This window comes from Salvelinus namaycush, chromosome 20 (assembly GCF_016432855.1).
Source record: "Salvelinus namaycush isolate Seneca chromosome 20, SaNama_1.0, whole genome shotgun sequence".
Classification (NCBI taxonomy): domain Eukaryota; kingdom Metazoa; phylum Chordata; class Actinopteri; order Salmoniformes; family Salmonidae; genus Salvelinus; species Salvelinus namaycush.
Genome location: NC_052326.1, coordinates 32,482,820 through 32,508,418, shown reverse-complemented (window position 1 = coordinate 32,508,418; position 25,599 = coordinate 32,482,820). Strand labels below are relative to the sequence as shown.

Sequence of the window (25,599 nt, the reverse complement as noted above, 5' to 3'; positions counted from 1 at the left end):
GGACTTGATTTGGAAAGGCACACACCTGTCTATATAAAGTCCCACAGTTGACAGTGCATGTCAGAGCAAAATCCAAGCCATGAGGTCAAAGGAATTGTCCGTAGAGCTCAGAGACAGGATTGTGTCGAGGCACCGATCTGGGGAAGGGCAACAAAATTTGTCTGCAGCATTGAAGATCCCCAAGAACACAGTGGCCTCCATCATTCTTAAATTAAAGAAGTTTGGAACCACCAAGACTCTTCCTAGAGCTGGCCGCCCAGGCAAACTGAGCAATCGGGGGAGAAAGGCCTTGGTCAGGGAGGTGACCAAGAACCCGGTCGTCACTCTGACAGAGCTCCAGAGTTCCTCTGTGGAGATGGGAGAACCTTCATGAAGGACAACCATCTCTGTAGCACTCAACCAATCAGGTCTTTATGGTAGAGTGGCCAGACGGAAGCCACTCCTCAGTAAATGAAAACCTGCTCCAGAGTGCTAAGGACCTCAGACTGGGGCGTAGATTCACCTTCCAATAGGACAACGACCCTAAGCACATAGCCAAGACAACACAGGAGTGGCTTAGGGAATAAGTCTCTGAATGTCCTTGAGTGGGCCAGCCAGAGCCTGGACTTGAACCCGATCGAACATCTCTGAAGAGACCTGAAAATAGCTGTGCAGCAACGCTCCCCATCCAACCTGACAGAGCTTGAGGGGATCTGCAGAGAAGAATGGGAGAAACTCCCCAAATACAGGTGTGCCAAGCTTGTAGTGTCATACCCAAGAAGATTTGAGGCTATAATTGCTGCCAAAGGTGCTTCAACAAAGTACTGAGTAAAGGCTCTGAATACTTATGTAAATGTGATATTTCAGTTTTGTATTCTTTATAAATTTGCTAAATTTTCTTTGTCATTATTGTCACGTCCTGACCATAGAGAGCCCTTATTCTCTATGGTAGAGTAGGTCAGGGCGTGACTGGGGGTTAGTCTAGTTTATTATTTCTATGTGGGGTTCTAGTTTTGTTTTTCTATGTTGGTGATTTTGTATGATTCCCAATTAGAGGCAGCTGGTAATCGTTGTCTCTAATTGGGGATCATATTTAGGTAGCTTTTTGCCACCTGTGTTTTGTGGGATATTGTTTATGTGTAGTTGTATGTCAGCACTCCATTGTCGTTTCGTTATTCTGTATTGTTTTGTTATGTGGTTCACTTACTTTAAATAAATAAATATGTGGAACCCAGATCACGCTGCACGTTGGTCCGAGTATGCTTCCAACGATCGTGACAATTATGGGGTATTGAGTGTAGATTGACGAGGAAAAAATAACATTTAATACATTTTAGAATAAGGCTGTAATGTAACAAAATGTGGAAAAAGTCAAGGGGTCTGAATACTTTCCGAAGGTGCCCAGGTTTGGTCTTTGGTGGAAGAGCCTCAGTCTTCTTTCATTGATTTTTATTTGAATATTTATAAATGATGAGGCTATAGAATGGTTATACAGACTTAAGAGTCTACATTGGAGAGTTGAAATCCCCTGCATGTTAGCTGGCGGGGAAATCCCACTTTTGGAACTTTACATATTTATTTTTCAGGTGTATTATACTTAGGGTTCAGGGTTCATATAGTTTGTTTAGGCTCGCTGAGAATTTGTATTTATTATGGATCCCCATTAGCTGCTGGGGTCTGGCAAAATTAAGGCAGTTCTATCATTTTTAAAACATTCATAACAGATTTCACAACACACTAAGTGTGTGACCTCAGGACCCTACTCCACTACCACATATCTACAACACAATTTGTGTACATGTTATCATCTGTGTGTATGCATGTGTCTGTGCCTATGTTTGTGTTGCTTCACAGTCCCAGCTGTTCCATAAAGTGTATTTGTATCTGTTTTTTAAATCTGATTCTACTGCTTGCATCAGTTACCTGATGTGGAATAGAGTTCAATGTAGTCATGGGTCTATGTAGTACTGTGCTCCTCCCATAGTCTGTTCTGGACTTGGGGACTGTGAAGAGACCTCTGATGGCATGTCTTGTGGGGTATGCATGGGTGTCTGAGCTGTGTGCTAGTCATTTAAACAGACAGCTCGGTGCTTTCAACATGTCAATACCTCTCACAAATACAAGTAGAGATGAAGTCAAACTCTCATCCACTTTGAGCCAGGAGAGATTGACATGCATATTTTCTCTGCGTACGTCCAAGGGTCAGCCGTGCTGCCCTGTTCTGAGCCAAATGCAATTTTCCAAGTCCCTCTTTGTGGCACCTGACCACATGACTGGCCCTTAGATGTACACAGTAGTCCAGGTGCAACAAAACTAGAGCCTGGAGGACCTATCTTGTTGATAGTGCTGTTAATAAGTTGATGGTACCTGCCACCCCTCTATGGGGCGGCAGGTATCCTAGTGGTTAGAGCATTGGACTAGTAACCGAAAGGTTGCCAGATCAAATCCTGAGCTGACAAGGTAAAAATATATCATTCTGCCCCTGAACAAGGCAGTTAACCCACTGTTCCTAAGCCGTCATTGAAAATAAGAATTTGTTCTTTACTGACTTGCCTAGTTACATAAAGGTAAAATAAGAAGGCAGAGCAGCACTATATTATGGACAGACTTCTCCCCATCTTAGCTACTGTTGTATCAATATGTTTTGACCATGACAGTTTACAATACAGAGTTAGTCTAAACAGTTTAGTCACCTCAACTTTCTCAATTTCCACATTATTTATTACAATATGTCACGCCCTGACCATAGATTGCTTTGTATGTTTCTATGTTTTGTTTGGTCAGGGTGTGATGTGGGTGGGCATTCTATGTTTGTATGTCTATGTTGTCTATTTCTTTGTGTTTGGCCGTGTGTGGTTCTCAATCAGAGGCAGCTGTCTATCGTTGTCTCTGATTGAGAACCATATTTAGGTAGCCTGTTTTCCCACTTTGAGTTGTGGGTGATTATTTTCTGTTTAGTGTTTTTCGTCACCTTACAGGACTGTTCGTTTGTTGTTTTTGTTGTATTGTTCAGTGTTCAGTTGTTTATTAAAATAATGAACACTTACCACGCTGCACCTTGGTCCTCCTCTCCTTCTCCCGACGACAAACGTTACACAATATTTAGTTGAGGTTTAGGGATTAGTGAATGATTTGTCCCAAATACAATGCTTTTCATTTTTGAAACATTTAGGACTAACTTATTCCTTGCCACCCATTCTGAAACTGACTGCAGCTCTTTGTTTGTTAAGTGTTGCAGTCATATCAGTCGCTGTAGTAGCTGACGTGTATAGTGTTGAGTCATGACTTAGTGTCTTTGACTTCATTTTAAAACCTCTACAGGATCGGTGTCCCCCGCGGGACGGTTGAGCTAACGCCGGCTAATGTGATTAGCATGAGGTTGTAAGTAACATGAACATTTCCCAGGACATAGACATATTGGATATGGACAGAAAGCTTAAATTATTGTTATAACTGCACTGTCCAATTTACAGTAGCTATTACAGTAAAATAATACCATGCTATTGTTTGAGGAGAGTGCACAGTTATGAACTTGAAAATGTATGAATAAACCAATTAGGCACATTTGGGCAGTTGTGATAGAACGTTTTGAACAGAAATACAATGGTTCATTGAATCAGTCTAAAACTTTGCACATACACTGCTGCCATCTAGTGGCCAAAATCTAAATTGTGGCTGAGCTGGAATAATACATTATGGCCTTTTTCTTGCATTTCAAATATGATGGAACAAAAAAAAGAGAGACAAAAACACATGTTTTTTTCTTTGTATTATCTTTTGCCAGATCTAATGTGTTATATTCTTCTACATTAATTTCACATTTCCACAAACTTCAAAGTGTTTCCTATTTGAAGGAAACACTTTGAAGTTTGTGGAAATGTGAAATTAATGTAGAAGAATATAACACATTAGATCAATCAATTGTAATGGTATCAATAATATGCATATCCTTGCTTAAGGTCCTGAGCTACAGGCAGTTAGATTTGGGTATGTCATTTTAGGTGAAAATTGAAGAAAAGGGTCAGATCCTTAAGTTAAGAAATTCTTTTTTGAAACATGAGTTTGGCAAGTCTGTAGCCCCAGACTCATGCGATGGTGCCTGGAGAGCAGGCCAGCAGCGGAGAATACCCTCTCCACACTTGCAGAGCCACTGGGGATGCTTATCACCCTTTTGGTCACTCTTGCTAGGCTGGGCAGAGATGCATAGTTGTTTTTTACATTTTTCTATAGGTAGGCCTAAATGTTTTTAGGCAAAATAACCCAATCAAAATGGAAAGCTCCTTAAACGTGGGAATATGCCTGGCCTACTGGGCTAAAATCAATTAGGGCCTATTGAGCAGCGCTCAACGTTGGACTCTCTCCTACCACAGGATGCTGAAAAGAAAATTAGATTTGTCAGGCAAAAGCTTTATGAACATGGCGATAAACCAGGAAAATATTTGGCATGCCTAGCTAAAAAGAAAGTAGACTGGCATTCAATTGTTACTATTACTGATTCTGATGGCAACCATTTATATTCAAATAAATGGATAAATTAATCATTTAAGAAATGTTTTGCAAATCTTTATGCCTCAGAACTGACAAATGATGCACCCAAACTAATGGAGGACTTATTTTCTAAGATTGAGCTCTTTACTATTTCCGAAGAACAGAGCTCTCTCCTTAATGCCCTTATTTCCAAGGTAGAATTCATGTTTGCAATTGAGAATCTGCAAAAAATATATATTTTTAAATTTATTTTATCCGTCTTTAACTAGGCAAGTCAGTTAACAACAAATTCTTATTTTCAATGACAGCCTAGGAACAGTGGTTTAACTGCTTCGTTCAAGGGCAGAACGACAGATTTTTACCTTGGGGATTTGATCATGCAACCTTTCAGTTACTAGTCCAATGCTCTAACCACTAGGCTACCTGCCGCCCCAAATGGCAGGGCCCCAGGACCAGACAGGTTTTGTAGTGAGTTCTATAAGGAGTTCCATGGCCTGATCCTTGAGCCAACTCTGAGGGAAACTAACATATCACTTATTCTCAAAAAGGGGAAATGCCCAGAGTCTTGTTCCTCGTACAGACCTATTGCCCTTCTGAATGTGGATAGAAAATTGCTATCTAAAATCCTTGCCGCACGACGAGAGGACTTATTGCCACTAATTGTGAAAGGGGACCAAAGTGGCTTCGTTAAGGGAAATAACTCATGTAATAATGTCAGGCGGCTTCTTAATGTTATTCAAGTTCATAATGTTATTCAAACCTATCAACGAAGTGCTGTGGATGGTCTTGTGCTCTCCCTAGATGCTGAAAAAGCATTTGACCGTGTGGAGTGGTCTTACCTATTCTTTGCACTGACTAAATTTAGTCTAGGTGACAACTTTATAGAACGTGTTAAGGTATTATATGATGACCCTCAGGCTGATGTCCTTACTAATGGACTAAGGTCAAATAACTTCTCCACACACAGAGGTACCAGACAGGGCTGTCTTTTGTCCCCTCTCCTATTTGCACTCGCTGGCCGAGGCCATCAGAGTAACGCCTGCTATATAGGGTCTGCTCATTGGTGACAATCATCATAACATAAGCTTGTATGCTGATGATGTTTTGATATTCATCTCTAGCCCTGAGACTTCAATTACATCTCTTGTTAATATTATTGAATTATTCAGTGTATTCCCAGGCTACAAGATTAACTAAATCAGAGGCTATGCCACTTGGTAGTTTTAGCTTTGTACCTACTACCTCTCCCCCCTTTCCTTTTAAATGGTCTCCCTCAGGTTTAATGTATCTGGGTATTTTTGTAACTCCCAAATTCTAGCAAATGTACAAAGGCAATTTTGTTCCATTATTTGACACAATAAGACTGGATCTGGAGTGCTGGAACTCTCTCCCAATTTCATTATTGGATAGAATATCCCTCTTGAAAATGAATATTTTACCTAGACTACTTTACCCAATCCAAATGATCCCAGTCTTACTTTCCAATAAGGTAATAAAATATTTAAAAAAAGGCTGGTTAAGTTCTAGGGGGGCTTGGATTTGCCCAATATGAGGTTTTATCAATGGTGTGCCCACTTAAGTTATATTTCTGACTGGATTACAAGTGATGACTCCTCTATTTGGTTAGATATTGTCACGATTTCCACCGAAGGTGGTTCCTCTCCTTGTTCGGGCGGCGCTTGGCGCTCGGCATTGCCGGCCTACTAGCCATCACCGATCCATTTTTCTTTTTCCGTTTGTTTTGTCTTTAGTTCATTCACACCTGGTTTTCATTTGCTTTAATTTCTGTGTGTATATTTACCCCTGTTTCCCACTTAGGTTTGTGCGGGATTATTTTCATGTTGCTCGTTGAGGTTTTCCTCAGTTTATTCACGTGTGTACAGTGTTGTAGGAAAAGTAAGGGGCGTTGTTTTTTCTCCTTCCGTGAGTGACTGTGTGTTCCTATGTCTTGGGCGTTCTAGGAGTCGAGACGACAGGCAAGGCACTGTTTGGTCACCCCAGGTGAGTCGGCACCAGGCTCTCCCAGAGTCCCCTGTTGCTCACATGTATGTGTTGATTTCTTTTCCTGAGTTTGCCCCACATTCCCAGCATCAGGCGCTAGTAGATTCAGGCGCAGCGGGGAATTTTATTGACCGTGGTTTTGCGTATAGTTCAGATTGATAAGCCCTTCCCAGTGCACGCTTTAGATAGTCAACCATTAGGGTCAGGGCTAATCAGGGAAGCCACGGCTCCATTGGGCATGGTTACGCAGGAGGTTCATGCGGAGAGAATTAGTCTCTTCCTTATTGATTCTCCTGCGTTTCCCGTGGTGCTTGGGATACCCTGGTTGGCCTGTCACAACCCCAAGATTTCGTGGCAGCAGAGGGCTCTAAAGGGGTGGTTAGAGGAGTGCTCAGGCAGGTGTGTAGGAGTTTCCATTGGTGCAACGAGGGTGGAGAGTCCAGACCAAGTCTCCACCGTGCGCATTCCCTCAGAATATGCCGATTTGGCTATCGCCTTCTGTAAAAAGAAGGCGACTCAATTACCACCTCATCGACGAGGGGATTGTGCGATAAATCTCCTGGTAGACGCCGCACTTCCCAGGAGTCACGTGTATCCGCTGTCATAGGAGGAGACGGTGGCTATGGAGACATATGTCTCTGAATCTCTGGGGCAGGGGTACATTCGGCCCTCCACGTCACCTGCCTCCTCGAGTTTCTTTTTTGTGAAGAAGAAGGAGGGAGGTCTGCGTACGTGCTTTGACTATAGAGGTCTAAATTCCATTACGGTGGGGTACAGTTACCCGCTACCTCTCATCGCCACGGCGATTGAGTCATTTCACAGGGCACGCTTCTTCACAAAACTGGATCTCAGGAGCGCGTATAACTTGGTGCGTATCTGGGAGGGAGATGAGTGGAAGACAGCGTTTAGTACCACATCCGGCCATTATGAGTACCTCGTCATGCTGTACGGGTTGAAGAATGCTCTTCCTGACCAATCTTCCTCCGTCACAGGGCAACACCACGATCCTGGTCATTGTGGATCGGTTTTCTAAGTCCTGTCGTCTCCTCCCTTTGCCCGGTCTCCCTACGGCCCTACAGACTGCAGAGGCCCTGATTACACACGTCTTCCGGCACTACGGGGTACCTGGGGACATAGTTTCTGATCGGGGTCCCCAGTTCACGTCCAGGGTTTGGAAGGCGTTCATGGAGCGTCCGGGGGTCTCCATCAGCCTTACCTCAGGTTTTCACCCCGAGAGTAATGGGCAGGTGGAGAGAGTAAACCAGGATGTGGGGAGGTTTCTGCGGTCGTATTGCCAGGACCGGCCAGGGGAGTGGGCAACGTTCGGCCCATGGGCAAAGATGGCCCAGAACTCACTCCGCCACTCCTCTACTAACCTATCGCCCTTCCAGTGTGTGTTGAGGTATCAGCCGGTTCTGGTACCGTGGCATCAGAGCCAGACCGAGGCTCCTGTGGTGGACGAATGGGTGAGGCGCTCGAAGGAGACCTGGGAGGCCGCCCACGGGTACCTTAAACGGGCCGAAGGGCGGCAGAAGGTGAGCGCTGACCGTCACCGCAGTGAGGCGAACACCGGGGGACCGGGTCTGGCTCTCGACCCGAAACCTGCCCCTCCGCCTGCCCTGCCGGAAGCTGGGTCCGCGGTTTGTGGGGCCATTTAAATTCCTGAGGAGAATAAACGAGGTGTGTTACAGGTTACAGCTTCCCCCTGATTACCGTATTAACCCCTCGTTTCATGTGTCTCTCCTCAGGCCGGTGGTGGCTGGTCCGCTTCAAGAAGCTGAGGTGCGGGAGGTTCCTCCGCCCCCTCTGGACATCGAGGGGGCCCCGGCATATGCAGTTCGGTCCGTACTGGACTCAAGGCGTCGGGTGAGGGGCCTTCAGTACCTCGTGGATTGGGAGGGGTACGGCCCGGAGGAGAGATGCTGGGTGCCGGTGGAGGACGTATTAGACCCATCGATGCTGAGGGAGTTTCACCGCCTCCATCCGGATCGCCCTGCACCTCGTCCTCCGGGTCGTCCTCGAGGTCAGCGTCGGCGCGCTGTGGGAGCCGCGCGTCAAGGGGGGGGGGTACTCTCACGACTTCCACCGAAGGTGGTTCCTCTCCTTGTTCGGGTGGTGCTCGGCGGTCGGCGTCGCCGGCCTACTAGCCATCACCGATCCATTTTTCTTTTTCCGTTTGTTTTGTCTTTAGTTCATTCACACCTGGTTTTCATTTGCTTTAATTTCTGTGTGTATATTTACCCCTGTTTCCCGCTTAGGTTTGTGCGGGATTATTTTCATGTTGCTCGTTGAGGTTTTCCTCAGTTTATTCACGTGTGTACAGTGTTGTAGGAAAAGTAAGGAGCGTTGTTTTTTCTCCTTCCGTGAGTGACTGTGTGTTCCTATGTCTTGGGCGTTTATTGGTATTGTACCTGACCCATTTTGGACTTGCCTATTGAAAACGCTACTTTGACATCTCTGCTATCCTGCGCTTGACTACCTTAGCTACCTCAGTACAAAGTTGCAACAGATATTGAGACTTCTTTTTCAAAAAGAATAATCTTGCATAATCTTTTATTTTTCAGAAGCTTCAAATCTGTAAAAGATTTCTGCAATAATCCCATTACACTTAATACACTCAAAGCATGGAGGTCAGTTCAACGTTTTTTGGGAAGGTTCCAAACTGACCTCTGCTCTTACCCCGATTCTTAACAACCCAGATGTTGGACCAGGATTACTGGATGCTGGCTTTGCCTAAACCCTTATTAAACCAAATGTTAGACTAAATAATTTATTCACTGATAAGATGTTATTGTAATTTGAGCAGATGAGAAATATTGCCTCCCAAAGCAGGACTTTTTCTGCTTTCTACAAGTTGGACATTATATTTTGAAGAGCACCATCTTGATTGGCAACCCTGATGTGTCTGTCATTGAAATAATGTTTTTTTTCTTACAAAGGAAAATGTCTGTAAGTATATTTTATGATGCTTTAAGGTCCTTTTCTACTGTTGACACACAGGGGGTCAAGCGAGTGCGGGAGAAAGAATTGTCTGCTACTATTGACGAGGTGACGTGGGAGGACATTTGGCGATATGCAAAAACAATATCTGTAATCATACTAGAGCAATCCAATTAAGAATAGTACAAAGACTGCATAGATCCCAGAATCACAGACATGCTATTAGCCCCTCTTCCTCTTCTCATCAGTGTCTTAAATGCAAAACTGATACAGGCACCCTAACACATTGTTTATGGTCATGTTCCAAATTACAAAGGTACTGGTCTAATGTTCTTCAAGAAATCCTAGGGCCGACCTAGAATTGGACCCAGTTTCTTTGCTGTTAGGTCTCCCTAGTAGGCATGTTACTTCTGTGGGTAAGAGGAGGCTTTACAACATCCTTACCTTCGCAGCGAGGAAAAACATCCTCTTACAGTTGATTAGTGACAAGGTCTCTTCTATTAAAGATTGGCGTAAGATAATATTTGAATGGGCTCCATTTGAATATTTGACTTGTACATTACATTCTAAAATAGACAAGTTCTACAAAGTTTGGGGACATTATTTTATTTACCTAGAACCTGATTTATCAGCTATTATGCTGCAAGGATTTTCTTAGAATGGTGGTTGTTTACATGTCTCAGGATTACACTGTACGTTCCATGTATTTCACATAATTCCTTTATTTAAAAATGTGTGTTTAATTTCTGTCTGTTTGTTAATTTAATTTTTGTTCTTTGTTATTTTAATGTTATCTTTGTTACTGTATCTCTTAATGTGGGAGAAAATTGCGAAATTCCAATAAAAATACTATTCCAACAATTACTGTAAAAAATGTACATGCACAATGTAATCATGTATGTCAAAATGTGTCAAGTATGTAAGTTGAAAACACTGTATGTTAAAAACACTGTGTGTGTGTGTGTGTGTGTGTGTGTGTGTGTGTGTGTGTGTGTGTGTGTGTGTGTGTGTGTGAGTATCCCCAGTGCTTAATTTGTAAAACGGGAGGTGCCGGAACAAAAAGTGAACGTGAGAGGGCGGTGACCTCGGGAGTGCTGAGGTACCGGAACGCATGAGAAAACAAAATCACCTTTATAATAAAGCATTGCATGCATATCATCACATTTGCGTAGTGACATAGAGCAGTAGAGTAGAGGCACTTACAGAAGTTGCAAGCATGGGGAACATTTTTATTAGCCTACGGTCTGGGAAAATGTTGGCCTTTTATAAACGCATTTCATGCAATTCTACGTCATTTTACATGACTGGAGACAATGGCAGAATATTTTTTAATACCGCAAAAATGATCCAAATGGCAGGCTACATTGACTGACAAACTGAGAATTTGAGATCAATAAAAACGACCTTGTCTTGAATCCATCAATGGCCTAGGCCTAGCTGTGTGGAGACACATAGCATAGACTCTTCTCTTTTCAGCAGTAGCCATTTGCTTTCTAACCTGTGTTATCCCTCGATTGGATTCAATGGTGATTTTAGCATGTACAGCGTATTCGGAAAGTATTCAGACCCCATGACTTTTTCCACATTTTGTTACAGCCTTATTCTAAAATTGATTAAATAAAACATTTGACTCATCAATCTACACACAATAACCCATAATGACAAAACAAAAACTGTTTTTTTCTGCAAATGTATTAAAAATAAAAAATATGTCATCAGAACCTTTGCTATGAAACTCTAAATTGAGCTCAGGTGCATCCTGGTTACATTGATCATCCTTGAGATGTTTCTACAAATTGATTGGAGTTCACCTGTGGTAAATTCAATTGATTGGACTTGATTTAGAAGGGACACACCTGTCTATATAAGGTCCCACAGTTGACAGTGCATGTCAGAGCGAATACCAAGCCATGAGGTCGAAGGAATTGTCCGTAGAGCTCCGAGACAGGATTGTGTCGAGGCACAGATCTGGGGAAGGGTACCAAAAAATGTCTGCAGCATTGAAGGTCTCCAAGAACACAGTGGCCTCCATCATTCTTAAATGGAAGAAGTTTGGAACCACTAAGACTCTTCCTAGAGCTGGCCACCCGGCCAAACTGAGCAATTTTGGCCGGGTCAGGGAGGTGACCAAGAACCCGATGGTCACTCTGACAGAGCTCCAGAGTTCCTCAGTGGAGATGGGAGAATCTTCGAGATGGACAACCAACTCTGCAGTGCTCCACCAAACAGGTCGTTATGGTAGAGTGGCCAGATGGAAGCCACTTCTCAGTAAAAAGCACATGACAGCCCGCTTGGAGTTTGCCAAAAGCCACCTAAAGAAACAAGATTCTCTGGTCTGATGAATCCAAGATTGAACTCTTTGGCCTGAATGTCAAGTGTCACGTCTGGAAGAAACCTGTCACCATCCCTATGGTGAAGCATGGGGGTGGCAGCATCATGCTGTGGGGATGTTTTTCAGTGGCAGGGACTAGGAGACTAGTCAGGATCGAGGGAAAGATGAATGGAGCAAAGTACAGAGAGACCCTTGATGAAAACCTGTTCCAGAGAGCTCAGGACCTCAAACTGGGGCTAAGGTTCACCATCCAATAGGACAATGACCCTAAGCACATAGCCAAGACAATGCAGGAGTGGCTTCGGGACAAGTCTCTGAATGTCCTTGAGTGGGCCAGCCAGAGCCTGGACTTGAACCCGATCGAACATCTCTGGAGAGACCTGAAAATGGCTGTGCAGCGACGCTCCCCATCCAACCTGACAGAGCTTGAGAGGATCTGCAGAGAAGCATGGGAGAAACTCCCCAAATACAGGTGTGCCAAGCTTGTAGCGTCATACCCAAGAAGACTTGAGGCTGTAATCGCTGCCAAAGGTGCTTCAACAAAGTACTCAGTAAAGGGTCTGAATACTTGTACGTGTAAATGGGATATTTCAGTTTTGTGTTTTTTTATTAGTCATTAAGGGGTATTCTGTGTAGATAGATTAATGAAGGAAAATAACAATTTAATACATTTTAGAATACGGCTGTAATGTAACAAAATGTGGAAAAATCTTGGTGGGGCAAACTTCCATTCAATTTCTTTTTATACATGCCAGCAAAGTCACTGCACAACACAACACAACACTAAACAATACATTAATTGCACTATAACAGTGAAAAACGGTGCCCACAAGCTGTTAGGGTCTACATAAAGCTATCCCAACAGCAGAGTCCCATCAGCAGTCCCAACACCTTACCACTGTTTTAGCTGCCTTGTCTGGCAGCGAAACATTTAATTCAGTCTTATTTACTGCCTTTAAAAAAAATGGCTGACTTGCTTAAACAAATGTGGTTTCTACTGAGAATTGAGATGTACAAACTATGGCATAAGGGGACGACGAGCGGATAAAAGGCAATCTGTAATTTTGATTAAGACATTAATGAGTGAGCTAGGACGGACGTAGTCAATATAACTATTTGTTCAGCACTTTTGAAATGTACAGCGACAGACTTCAGAGCATGGGCGGTTCTTACAGTGTTCTCTGTACGCCAAGTCAGAACCGTAGGATAAATAAAGGGGCATATAAGCAAACAATGAAAGCTCTTACAGAATCCGATGATGATATTTCTCTAAAACAGGCTATAGGCTACATGTGCTCCACCAAGTCAGAAGAACAGTAGGCTAAATTATGAGGGGTAGGCACATAGGCTACGAACAGCTTACTACACAACATACACTTAGTATTACTTTCTTTGCTACAGTATATAATTTACATCATTTATGCCGCATCATACAATACATTTTTGGACTCACCTTATTGTGCTGTGCTCACTTGAACAGGAAGGTGGTGCGGCGGTCCTTCGGTCCAAACTTTGTCATCAAAGTCTGGCATTCTCTGAATTTTTTGGTGTTTTCAAGACAACTGGGAACTTGGAAAAACAAGATTGAATCATGATGTTAGTGATCCTGTACACCCGCACATTGACTCGGTACCGGTACCCCCTGTGTATAGCCTTGTAATTGTTATTTCATTGTTGCTCTTTTATTTTTTACTTTAGTTTATTTAGTAACAATTTTTTTCTTAACTCTTATTTTTCGAAAAAATGCATTGTTGGTTAAGGACTTGTAAGTAAGCATTTCACGGTAAGGTCTACACCTGTTGTATTTGATGCATGTGACAAATACAATTTGATTTGAGGTCGGAGCTCTAGAAAGAGGCCCAGATCCCGACTTGGAATTGCAAGTTGGATCACCGTTCAAAATGTATTTTCCCAGTCGGAGCTCGTTTTTTTTCCAATTTCATAGCTGTCATGAACTCAACTGAAGTCAGATTTCCCAGAGTTTCCAGTTGTTTTGAAAGCGGCAGAAGTCATGCTGGAATGACAGCACGGCCAACGTTGAATGTTTATCCTTTTAAGCTTGGAAAAGAGACCCTTGAGGGCTCCCGAGTGACGCAGTGGTCTAAGGCATCTCAGTGCAAGATGCGTCACTACAGTCCCTGGTTGAAATCCAGGCTGTATCACATCTGGCCGTGATTGGGAGTCCCATAGGGCAGCGCCCAATTGGCCCAGCATCGTCCGGGTTTGGCCTGGATAGGCCATCATTATAAATAATAATTTGTTCTTAATTGACTTGCCTAGTTAAATAAAGGTTCAATAAAAATGAAATACTAATAATAATTAAACCCGGACTTGGACCAAACATCCAATCCACTGAATAGCAGGCTAGTGATTGCTTTGCTTGCAGTTGGCCACAGATTCCTTCCAAACCACTCATTGTTGAATTTGCGATTTCTAACTTGTTGTGTAATGTTTATGTCCAATGGCCGATGAGCACCGATACGTTTTATCTATAATTTATCTTCATAATTTCTCGGGGTTGAAAAGGATTTGCCAGTAGATTGTCGACTTGATTCATGATGATGACTGCTAGCTAAGATTTTGAAAGTATGACATGACATGATCAGTCCAATCAAAGCTACTGTACATATTACGTTATTTGATGTCATTTTATCTGTGGCCAATGACCTTGAGTCTTCTTGTATGGGCACTTCTAATGTAACTCTATGGCAGCACCCAAGGGGCTTAAATGTTTGAGCTCTCCATGTTGATTTTGTGGTGATATAGTGTCCCCATGAGTGACAGAACACTGAGCCAATCACGGTGCAACTAGAGAACATAGCCAACCCCTACGCTCCGTATTTCCCTTCCAACCCCACCATCACAGAAAGCACTGAGCTAGGCTGAAACGCCTGCATTTTTGAGCTGCCTTACTCAAGAAAGCAAACATTAGACCATGTTTGTATGTGGCTTTATTAACTAAATTATGTTTAGTTTATTTAATTTTTTTACATTGTTTGCAAACTGGTATGTGACACGTATTAATGGAAAATGAATATGCTTTTTTAAATTTTTTTATGAATGATTGGTCGCCACTGATTGTATTAGAAATATTGCGAAAAACCTTTTTTGTTGTTGTTTTTCTACTGACAGATATGCAGCGCGTTCCCGACTGTAGGCTACAATCAACAGCTAGGCAATAAATAAAAAAAGCTATTGATCCTCTGTGGCTAAATTATAGGCCTTCTCATGGTGTAGTAGGCTATTTTGAATGTTTTCATTTATTTCTGAACAAAGCAGTACTTCTATAATTTTGGGAAATGTATATAAATTCATCAGGGGTGCTGCTGTTTAGGCCCTGGCTGAAAATCTACTTTATCACGTTACGTTTTTTGTGGGGGCAGGAGAATTAACGAAGAGGCAACTCAAATTCACTTTGATCGCTTTTATTAGAATTTTTATATTGCAAAAAGTGAAAATAAATGTTCATGCCAGGTATGGCCAAATACACTACAGGTCAACACCTACTCATTCAAGGGTTTATCTTTATTTTTTACTATTTTCTACATTGTATAATAATAGTGAAGACAATCAAAACTATGAAATAACACATCATGTAGTAACCAAAAAAGTGTTAAACAAATCAAAATATATTTTACCCACCCTTTGCCTTGATGGCAGCTTTGCACACGCTTGGCATTCTCTCAACCAGCTTCATGAGGTAGTCACCTGGAATGCATTTCAATTAACAGCTGTGCCTTGTTAAAAGTTAAATAGTGGAATTTCTTTCCATCGTAATGCGTTTGAGCCAATCAGTTGTGTTGTGATAAGGTAGGGGGGTATACTGAAGATAGCACTATTTGGTAAAAGACCAAGTCCATATTATGGCAAAAACAGCTCAAATAAATAGAGAGATAGAGTGACAGTCCATCATTACTTTAAGACTTGAAGGTCAGTCAATCTGGAAAATTTCAAGAACTTTGAAAGTTTCTTCAAGTGCTGTCGCAAAAACCATCAAGCGCTATGATGAAACTGGCTCTCATGAGCACCGCCACAGGAAAGGAAGACCCAGAGTTACCTCTGCTGCAGAGGATAAGTTCAGTAGAGTTACCAGCCTCAGAAATTGCAGCCCAAATAAATGCTTCACAGAGTTCAAGTAACAGACACATCTCAATATCAACTGTTCAGAGGAGACGATGTGAATCAGGCCTTCATGGTCGAATTGCTGCAAAGAAACCACTACTAAAGGACACCTATAATAAGAAGAGACTTGCTTGGGAAAAGAAACACGAGCAATGGACATTAGATTGGTGGAAATCTGTCCTTTGGTCTAATGAGTCCAAATTTGAGATTTTTGGTTCCAACCGTCGTGTCTTTGTGAGATGCAGAGTAAGTGAACGGATGATCTCCGCATGTGTGATTCCCACCATGAAGCATGGAGGAGGAGGTGTGATGGTGAGGGGGTGCTTTGCTGGTGACACTGTCAGTGATTTATTTAGAATTCAAGGCCCACTTTACCAGCATGGCTACCACAGCATTCTGCAGCGATACGCCATCCCATCTGGTTTGTGCTTAGTGGGACTATCATTTGTTTTTCAACAGGACAATGACCCAACACACCTCCAGGCTGTGTAAGGGCTATTTAACCAAGAAAGAGAGTAATGGAGTGCTGCATCAGATGACCTGGCCTCCACAATCATCTGACCTCAACCCAGTTGAGATGGTTAGGGATGAGTTGGAATGCAGAGTGAAGGAAAAGCAGCCAACAAGTGCTCAGCATATGTGGGAACTCCTTCAAGACTGTTGGAAAAGCATTCCAGGTGAATCTGGTTGAGAGAATGCAAAGAGTGTGCAAAGATGTCATCAAGGCAAAGGGTGGCTATTTGAAGAATCTCAAATATAACCCTTTTTTGGTTACTACATGATTCCATATGTGTTATTTCATAGTTTTGATGTCTCCACTATTATTCTACAATGTAGAAAATCAGGGGACGTCCTGACAACTGACAACTGATGCACAAATGTTTTTGTGAAGTTCCCATGAAACGTGTCTAGAACTTTAATATTTTACATTCTGAGAACATGGCAACCATGTTCTATGTACACTATATATACAAAAGTATGTGGACATCCCTTCAAATTAGTGGACTCGGCTATTTCAGCCACACCCATTTCTGACAGATATATAAAATTGGGCACACTGCTATGCAATCTCCAAGCTCCGTGACTTTCAAAGTGGCACCTTCATAGGATGCCACCTTTCCAACAAGTCCGTTCGTCCAATTGCTGCCCTGCTAAAGCTGCCCCGGTCAACTGTAAGTGCTGTTATTGTGACGTGGAAAAAACAAGGAGCAACAACGGCTCAGCAACAAAGTGATAGGCCACACAAGCTCACAGAACGGGACCGGCGAGTGCTGAAGTGCGTAGTGCGTCTCTCAGATGAAACACTCACTACCAAGTTCCAAACTGCCTCTGGAAGCAACGTCAGCACAAGAACTGTTCGTTGAGAGCTTCATGAATTGGGTTTCCATGGCCACAAGTCTAAGATCACCATGCGCAATGCCAAGTGTCGGCTGGAGTGGTGTAAAGCTCACCACCATTTGACTCTGGAGCAGTGGAAATGTGTTCTCTGGAGTGATGAATCACGCTTCACCAACTGGCAGTTGGGTGAATCTGGGTTTGGCGGAATCTGGGTTTGGCGGATGCCAGGAGAACACTGCCTGCCCCAATTTGCCACCTGTAAAGTTTGGTGGAGGAGGAATAATGGTTTGTGGCTGTTTTTCATGGTTCGGGCTAGGCCCCTTAGTCCCAGTGAAGGAAAATCTTAACGCTACAGCATACAATTACATTCTAGACGATTCTGTGCTTCCAACTTTGTGGCAACAGTTTGGGGAAGGCCCTTTCCTGTTCCAGGATTACAATGCCCCCGTGCACAAAGTGAGGTCCATATAGAAATGGTTTGTCGAGATCGGTGTGGAAGAACTTGACTGGCCTGCACAGAGCCCTGACTTCAACCCCATCAAACACCTTTGGGATGAATTGGAACGCTGACTGTGAGCCAGGCCTAATCGCCCAACATCAGTGTCCGACCTCACTAATGCTCTTTTGGCTGAATGGAAGCAAGTCCCCGCAGCAATGTTCCAACATCTAGTGGAAAGCCTTCCCAAAAGAGAGGAGGCTGTTTATAGCAGCAAAGGGGGGACCAACTCCATATTAATGCCCATGATTTTGGAATGAGATGTTCGACAAGCAGGTGTCCACATACTTTAGTAGTGTATGTTTGTGACGTTGATGGAATATTCTCCTAACACTTAGAAAACTGGACACAGGAGTGTTCTTGCAACATCCCATAAAATGTCTACGACATTAATGTTGTTTATTCTGAGAACATTGTAACCACATTCTAGATAAGTTATATAGAAAGGTTCTCAGAAGGTTTTTGCTAACATAGATAGAATGTTCCCTTAACAATTGCTAAACTGGACACTCAAACATTAGGGGAACATTATGGGTAACATTACAAAAATGTTCTCTCTCCCTAGAATTCACAGGAAGTTGGTGGCACCTTGCGGAGGACGGGGTCATAGTAATGGCTGGAATGGAATTAATGGAATGGTATCGAGCTCATAAAACACATGGTTTCCATGTGTTTGATACCATTCCATTCACTCCATTCCAGCCATTATTATGAGGCGTCCTCCCTTCAGCAGCCTCCTGTGCTAGAATTGTTAGCTGGGTAGTGCCTGGTCCCAGGGTTTGCAGGCTTCTAGCAACCCTTTACTAACAGACTGGATTCAACAAATCTAGTAATCATCCACACCATGCTTAGCTGAATCAGGTATTCTAGTGCTGGTATGGATCAAAAGTTTAGGATCAAAATATTGGAGTTGTTGCCCATGCCTTCAGGAGATATATAGAGAGATTTAACAGAAGACTCTGTTTCCTTCTCTGTCTCCTGCAGGGGGAGTTGTTGAGCCCGTGTCGTTGTGACGGATCTGTGCGCTGTACCCACCAGCCCTGCCTCATCCGCTGGATCAGCGAGAGAGGCTCCTGGAGCTGTGAGCTCTGCTACTTCAAGTACCAGGTCCTGGCCATCAGCACCAAGAACCCACTGCAGGTACAGTGTGTGTCTGTGTGTGTATGCGTGTGTGCTTGCGTGTTTTTGTGTGTCTACAAGTACTGCCCCGTACCTCAGGAGTTCCATATCAAATCTAATGTTTTGTGTGTCTACAAGTACTGCCCCGTACCTCAGGAGTTCCATATCAAATCTAATGTTTTGTGTGTCTACAAGTACTGCCCCGTACCTCAGGAGTTCCATATCAAATCTAATGTTTTGTGTGTCTACAAGTACTGCCCCGTACCTCAGGAGTTCCATATCTGTCACGGCTCCTCCTCTGCAGTGCAGGGGCGGTTCCTCCTGCAGGCAGAGGAGGGTCGTTAGTGATTGGAGCCACCTGGGCTCAGGGTATAAAACTGCTTCACTAATCATCTCTCTCTCTGCTCCTCCAGGTATGATCATGTTTTGTTTGTTCCTTTGTAGTTTTGCATAGTTTTCACTCAGTCATGTTCACACACACATATTCACGCATCCATGCACTTTACATACACCTTACATCATGATACTTCCACACCTCATTCCTTTTTCTTAGTTTAAGTTAATAGTTTGTTTATAATAAAGAACACTTTTAAATTGGCATATACCTGTTCGTGTCCCCTCATTTTTGTCACAGGCTATGAGCCGGCTTGTGACAATATCAAATCTAATGTTTTGTGTGTCTACAAGTACTGCCCCGTACCTCAGGAGTTCCATATCAAATCTAATGTTTTGTGTGGATGCTAAGCATAACGTGCCACTCGAATCCTCCCAAAATACTTACAAATATAACAAAACAAGTCTTCTTGCCTGTTGCTGCATGACATCAGTGCACAGATAATTATCTCCACCAAAAAGACACACATTGATCCGCCGCCTCCCCTCTCTCCCTCCAACCCCCCTCTCTTTGTCTCTCTCCTTGTCCCTTTATCGCTCTCTCTCTCTCCCCCTCCACCCCATCCCCTCTCTCTCTCCCTCAACCTCCCCCTCACTCTCTCCAGTGGCAAGCCATCTCTCTGACGGTGATAGAGAAGGTGCAGATAGCAGCCATTATACTGGGTTCTCTGTTCCTCATCGCCAGCATCTCCTGGCTGGTGTGGTCGTCCTTCAGCCCCTCGGCCAAGTGGCAGCGCCAGGACCTGCTCTTCCAGATCTGCTATGGCATGTACGGCTTCATGGATATCGTTTGCATAGGTGAGCTAGACGGTTCTATGACGTAGACCTCACCGACATACTATAAAAGATAAACATATGGTTTTGTGATTGCAATTGCAGGTATGATGTGTAGAGTTGCGTATGAAAAGAAAGGAGAATACTTCCATGCTCCCAGAGTTTGAATGTAGGAATGGTGGTTGAAACTTCCAGTGTTCCAGTAAGACTTGAGGTGTGTGTGTGTGTGTTAGATAGTGTAAGTGAGTGAGAGCAATTTGTTTGTTTTGGTCTTTGTTTCTCAGGTCGTAGCCTGTGTGATATGTCTCAGCTGAAAATGTACAGCCACTTCTGAAGTGCCTTGAACATCCAGACTGTTTAAATATTTACAGCACACTTGTGCAAAGGTAGCCTATGATAATTTCTGCTTGAAAGTGTTTTTTTCTTACTTTCTCTCCCGTCTCTGTCTTTCTCTGTGTCCTTTCATCTGTTTCTCTCTTTGTCTGGCCATTCACATTCTGCAATCTTTCACCTCTCTCTGTCTGCTTGCCTCCCTCCATCTCTCTTCTATTCACCGTCTCTCTTTCTTCTCCCTCTTTCTCTCACTCTCTCTCTTACTCCTCCCTAATTTTCACGTCTGTCTGGATTCTCTCTCCAGGCCTTATAATCCACGAGGGATCGTCAGTATACCGGATCTTTAAGCGCTGGCAGGCAGTGAACCAGCAGTGGAAAGTACTGAACTATGAGAAAGCCAAGGACCTGGGCGACCCCGTCAGCTCCAGCGGCAAGTATGGGGGTCGAAACCCTCCCCACGAAACCCTCCCCACGGCTGACAGGGTGGGCCGGACAGGCCAGCGTGTTAGGACTATTCTCAACCACCACTGTGGCTACACCATCCTGCACATCCTCAGCCAGCTGAGGCCCAGCAACCCTCGCATCAGAGCCACATCCAACCGTGAGGTGGTCATGAGGGTCACCACCGTATGAGACCGGACCCCACGGGGGGGGGGGGGCGACGACAAACACAAGGGCGTGGATGCAGACATCCTGCTCCTGATAAACCCACCCTAGGGACACGAGGGGAGGGAGAGCAGCACAGTTAAAGTTAGTCACAGACAGTAGGACAAAATCATTAATAAAAAATTAAGAAATAAAAAAGACACAGCTTCGATTTTTAAAAAACGTTGGGGGACTTTCTTTCACCAGCTGAATTACATAAAGCATTGTCATTATTCCTGTTCGTCTGTTTTCTAAGGAAAAACTGCAAGTATTGTTATTGATTTAGATTTTATAATCGAGAGCAGGTTAAGGAGGAAAAATGGAAAGGGACAATTTCTTACATCTGCCCCCACCAAACCCATACCACCAATGATGACTTACATCTCCTCCCCCTCAACCCCCTCTCTCTCTCTTCAAGGTGTCTGTGACAGACATTCTCTGTCCACCTGTAACACCTGAACTGTCCCTGTGGTGCAAAGCATACCGGAAACCACCTAAAGAATGAGCAAAAAAATGTAATAAAACAGTTAAGAGATATGATTGACATAACAAAATAAATGATATTCCAACATTACAATTCATCTTCTGCAATAAAGAGACATGTACATGTCATGGTGAACCCCTATGTGATGTCACAGCTTTATTGTACACAATGTTTGATATAATTATTGTATGTTCTGTTTTCTTAATTTACTGTGTGAAGTTGTGTGATTGGTACCTGGGAATATTTGAGTATTTGTTGAGGTTAACAATACAAGCTAGGTAAATATCAATAATTAGAGTTGATCAACTGGAACAGATTAGTTTTTTTTTTCATGGTTTGAAATATAGGCCTGAGAAAAGCACTACAAACGGCTATATCAGACCACTAATACAGGACTTTTAAAGGCCTAGTGCACTCATCATTCTTTTTATTTTTTATTTCCGATTTTTCAGGGGGTTCTGCAGCACCTTCAGCACCCTTACTTCCTGGGGCTATGTGCTTACCTCCATCAACTGGAATTGACATGGAATCAGAGCCCCATCTGCAAATGGGTATGGTAAGTATTCAAGTGCAGAATGGTGTGCATGATATTATGGCCTTTCACAACAGAAATGTTGATGCTTTGTTAACCCTCTATTACCACATTGTCTGGAGTCTGACTGTAGTTTACAGAATGCTGGACAATGCTATGCCAGGCCTACGCGTTAGAGTGGACCACTTATACCCTCTGTGTTTGTGAAAAACAATTATTTTGAAATGGTTTCAAATGATGGCCATAAATCAATTCAGTAAATGTGGAGTAGGCCAACAGATGGCGACAAAATGACCAATATAAAACATTGATGGTCTGAATAAATTCTCTATAGGCAGCAATACCTATTTTGATTCCGTTAATATAATTAAAGGTGAAAAATGCAGAAATCGCGGACCTGGTTGCTAAAATGTTTATGGTTCGCCTAATTTCAGTTTAAGTGACAAACAAGCAATGTGTAGAGAATCATTGTACCATCTAAACCGCTGTGGATTATCTTTTCAATAATATTGTATTTTCAGCTGTTTGAAGCTGGGGCGGCAGGTAGCCTAGCTGTTAAGTGCGTTGGTCCAGTAAGTGACAAGTCACTGGGTCGATTCTCTGAGCCAACTAGGTGATAAATCTGTCGATGTGCCTTTGAGCAAGACACTTAACTCTAATTGCTCCTGTATTTCGCTCTGGATACGAGTGTCTGCTAAATGAATAAAATGTAAATATTTGTATTTATTATGGATCTCCATTAGCTGATATCAAGGCAGAATATACTATTCCTGGGGTCTAGCAACATTAAGGCAGTTATAAACAATTAAAAACATTTTGCAACAAATTAAGTGTGTTCCCTCAGGCCACTACTCATCTAGAAAACAAAATCCATGTATACGTGTGTGTATAGTGTGTATGTTATCATGTGTGTGTCTGTGCCTGTGTGTGTGTGTCTCTTCACAGTCTCCGCTGTTTCATAAGGTATATTTTTATCTGTTTTATCTGATTGTAATGTTTGCATGAGTTACTTGATGTGGAACAGAGTTTCATGTAGTCATTGCTCTATGTAGTTCTGTGTGCCTCCTATAGTCTGTTCTGGACTTGGGGATTGTGAAGAGACCTCTGGTGGCATGTCTTGTGGGGTATGCATGTGTAACAGTATAACTTTAGACCGTCCCCTCGCCCTGACCCGGGCGCGAACCAGGGACCCTTTGCACACATCAACAACTGACACCCACGAAGCGTCGTTACCCATCGCTCCACAAAAGCCGCGGCCCTTGCAGAGCAAGGGGAAACCCTACTTCAAGTCTCAGAGCAAGTGACATAACCGATTGAAACGCTATTAGAGCGTACCCGCTAACTAGCTAGCCATTTCACATCCGTTACACTCACCCCCCTTTCGACCTCCTCCTTTTCCGCAGCAACCAGTGATCCGGGTCAACAGCATCAATGTAACAGTATAACTTTAAACCGTCCCCTCGCCCCGACACGGGCGCGAACCAGGGACCTTCTGCACACATCAACAACGGTCGCCCACGAAGCATCGTTATCCATCGTTATCCATACTTATCACGAACACAAGTAGTGATGAAGTCAATCTCTCCTCTACTTTGAGCCAGGAGAGATTGACATGCTAATTATTAATGTTAGCTCTCGATTTCGATTAAGACATTAATGAGCGAGCTAGGACGGACGTAGTCAATATAACTATTTGTTTAGCACTTTTGACATGTACAGCGACAGAATTCAGAACATGGGCCGTTCTTACAGTGCTTTCCTTGTACACCAAGTCAGAACCATAGGATAAATAAAGGGAGCATATAAGCAGACAATGAAAGCTCTTACAATATTCGATGATTACATTTCTATAAAATAGGTTATAGGCTACATGTGCACCACCAAGTCAGAACAGTAGGCGAAATTAAGAGGGGTAAAGAGACCAAATTATTAGGGTGAGGCTCATGGGCTACTAACATCTTACTACACAACATACACTTAGTATTTCTTTCTTAGCTACAGTATACATATCTCCCTGGCATATTACATCATTTATGCAGCAGCATACAATACATTTTTGGACTCACATTGTTGTGCTGTGCTCACATGAACAGGAAGGTGGTGCGGCGGTCCTTTGTGGGCAAATTTTGTCATCAAAGTCTGTCATTCTCTGGATTTATGCTGCTTTCAAAACAACTGGGAACTCAGAAAAAAACAAGGTTGAATCATGATGACGTCATTGATCTTCAGGTCGTAGATCTAGAAAGAGGCCGGATTTACAATTCCGAGTTGGATGACCGTTCAAAATGTATTTTCCCAGGCAGAGCTCCTTTATTCCCGACTTCCCAGTTGTCTTGAACTCACTGAAGGCAAGTTTTCGCAGTTCCAAGTTAACAGTTGTTTTGAGCACGGCACAAAACATGCTTCATTGACAGCATGGCCAAAGTTGAATGTTTATCATTTTAAAGTTGGAAAAGAGCCCCTTAATCCCAGATTTGGGACCACACACCCACTTCACTGGAAAACAGGCTAGTGATTGCTTTGTAATGCTTGCAGTTAACGTTAGCCACTGTCACTGATTCCTTCCAAACCACTCATTGTTGAATTTGTGATTTCCAAATTGTTGTGTAATGTTTATGTCCAATTGCCGATGAGCACCGAAACATTTTATCTATAATTTCTCTTCATAATTTCTCTTCATATGACAAGGATTAAAAAGGATTTGCCACTGGATTGTCGACTTGATTCATGATGATGACTGCTAGCTAAGATTTTGAAAGTATGATATTGACATGATCAGTTCAATCAAAGCTACTGTACATATTACGTGATTTGATGTCATTTTATCTGTGGCCAATGACCTTGAGCCTTCTTGGATGGACACTTCTAATGTAACTCTATGGCAGCAGCCAAGGGACTAGATATTTCTAGCTCTCCCCTTTGACTTGGCGGTGACCTAGTGTCCCCATGAGTGACAGAACACTGAGCCAATCACGCTCTGTATTCTCTGCTGGTTTGCCCCACCACCACAGAAAGCACTGAGCTAGGCTGAAACACCTGCATTTTGGAGCTGCCTTACTCAAGAAAACAAAAAAGAGACCATGTTTGTATGCGGCTTTATTAACTCAGTGATATATATATTTTTACATTGTTTGCAAACTGATATGTGACACGTATTAATGCCAAAATAACATGCAAAACAGGCAAGCCTGTGCAAAAAAATGCCCTGAATGGCGGGTTGCCACTGCATTTGAGGTCCAACTGTAATTTTTCCCTCTTTGTGGCACCTGACCACAAGACTGGACAAGGTGTGACAAAACTATGACCTGTAGGACCTGCCTTGTTGATAGCGATGTTAAGAAAGCAGAGCAGCTCTTTATTATGGACAGACCTCTCCCCATCTTAGCTACTGTCGTATCAATATGTTTTAATCATGACAGTTCACAATCCAGGGTTACTCAATTTCCACATTATTCATTACAAGATTTACACTGAACAAAAATATAAACGCAACATGCAACAAATTCAAAGATTGTCTGATGATTAGCTGAGAGAAATCGATAATAAAAAGATTGTGGATTATGGCCTAATTTATTTATTTCATTTGACTGATTTCCTTATATGAACTGTAACTGTAATTTGTG

At 43.0% G+C, this 25,599-nt stretch overlaps 1 protein-coding gene across 1 annotated transcript in view; it reads left to right on the top strand.

Moving 5' to 3' along the window:
- The window catches only part of LOC120064915 (E3 ubiquitin-protein ligase MARCHF9-like), a 39,137-nt gene extending 18,189 nt beyond the window's left edge, over positions 1 to 20,948 (top strand). The window contains exons 2-4 of the mRNA XM_039015505.1: positions 18,681 to 18,836; positions 19,814 to 20,006; positions 20,620 to 20,948. Coding sequence (XP_038871433.1) covers positions 18,681 to 18,836; positions 19,814 to 20,006; positions 20,620 to 20,948 — 678 coding nt within the window. The remainder of the gene's footprint in view (positions 1 to 18,680; positions 18,837 to 19,813; positions 20,007 to 20,619) is intronic.
- The last annotated feature ends 4,651 nt before the right edge of the window (positions 20,949 to 25,599 follow it).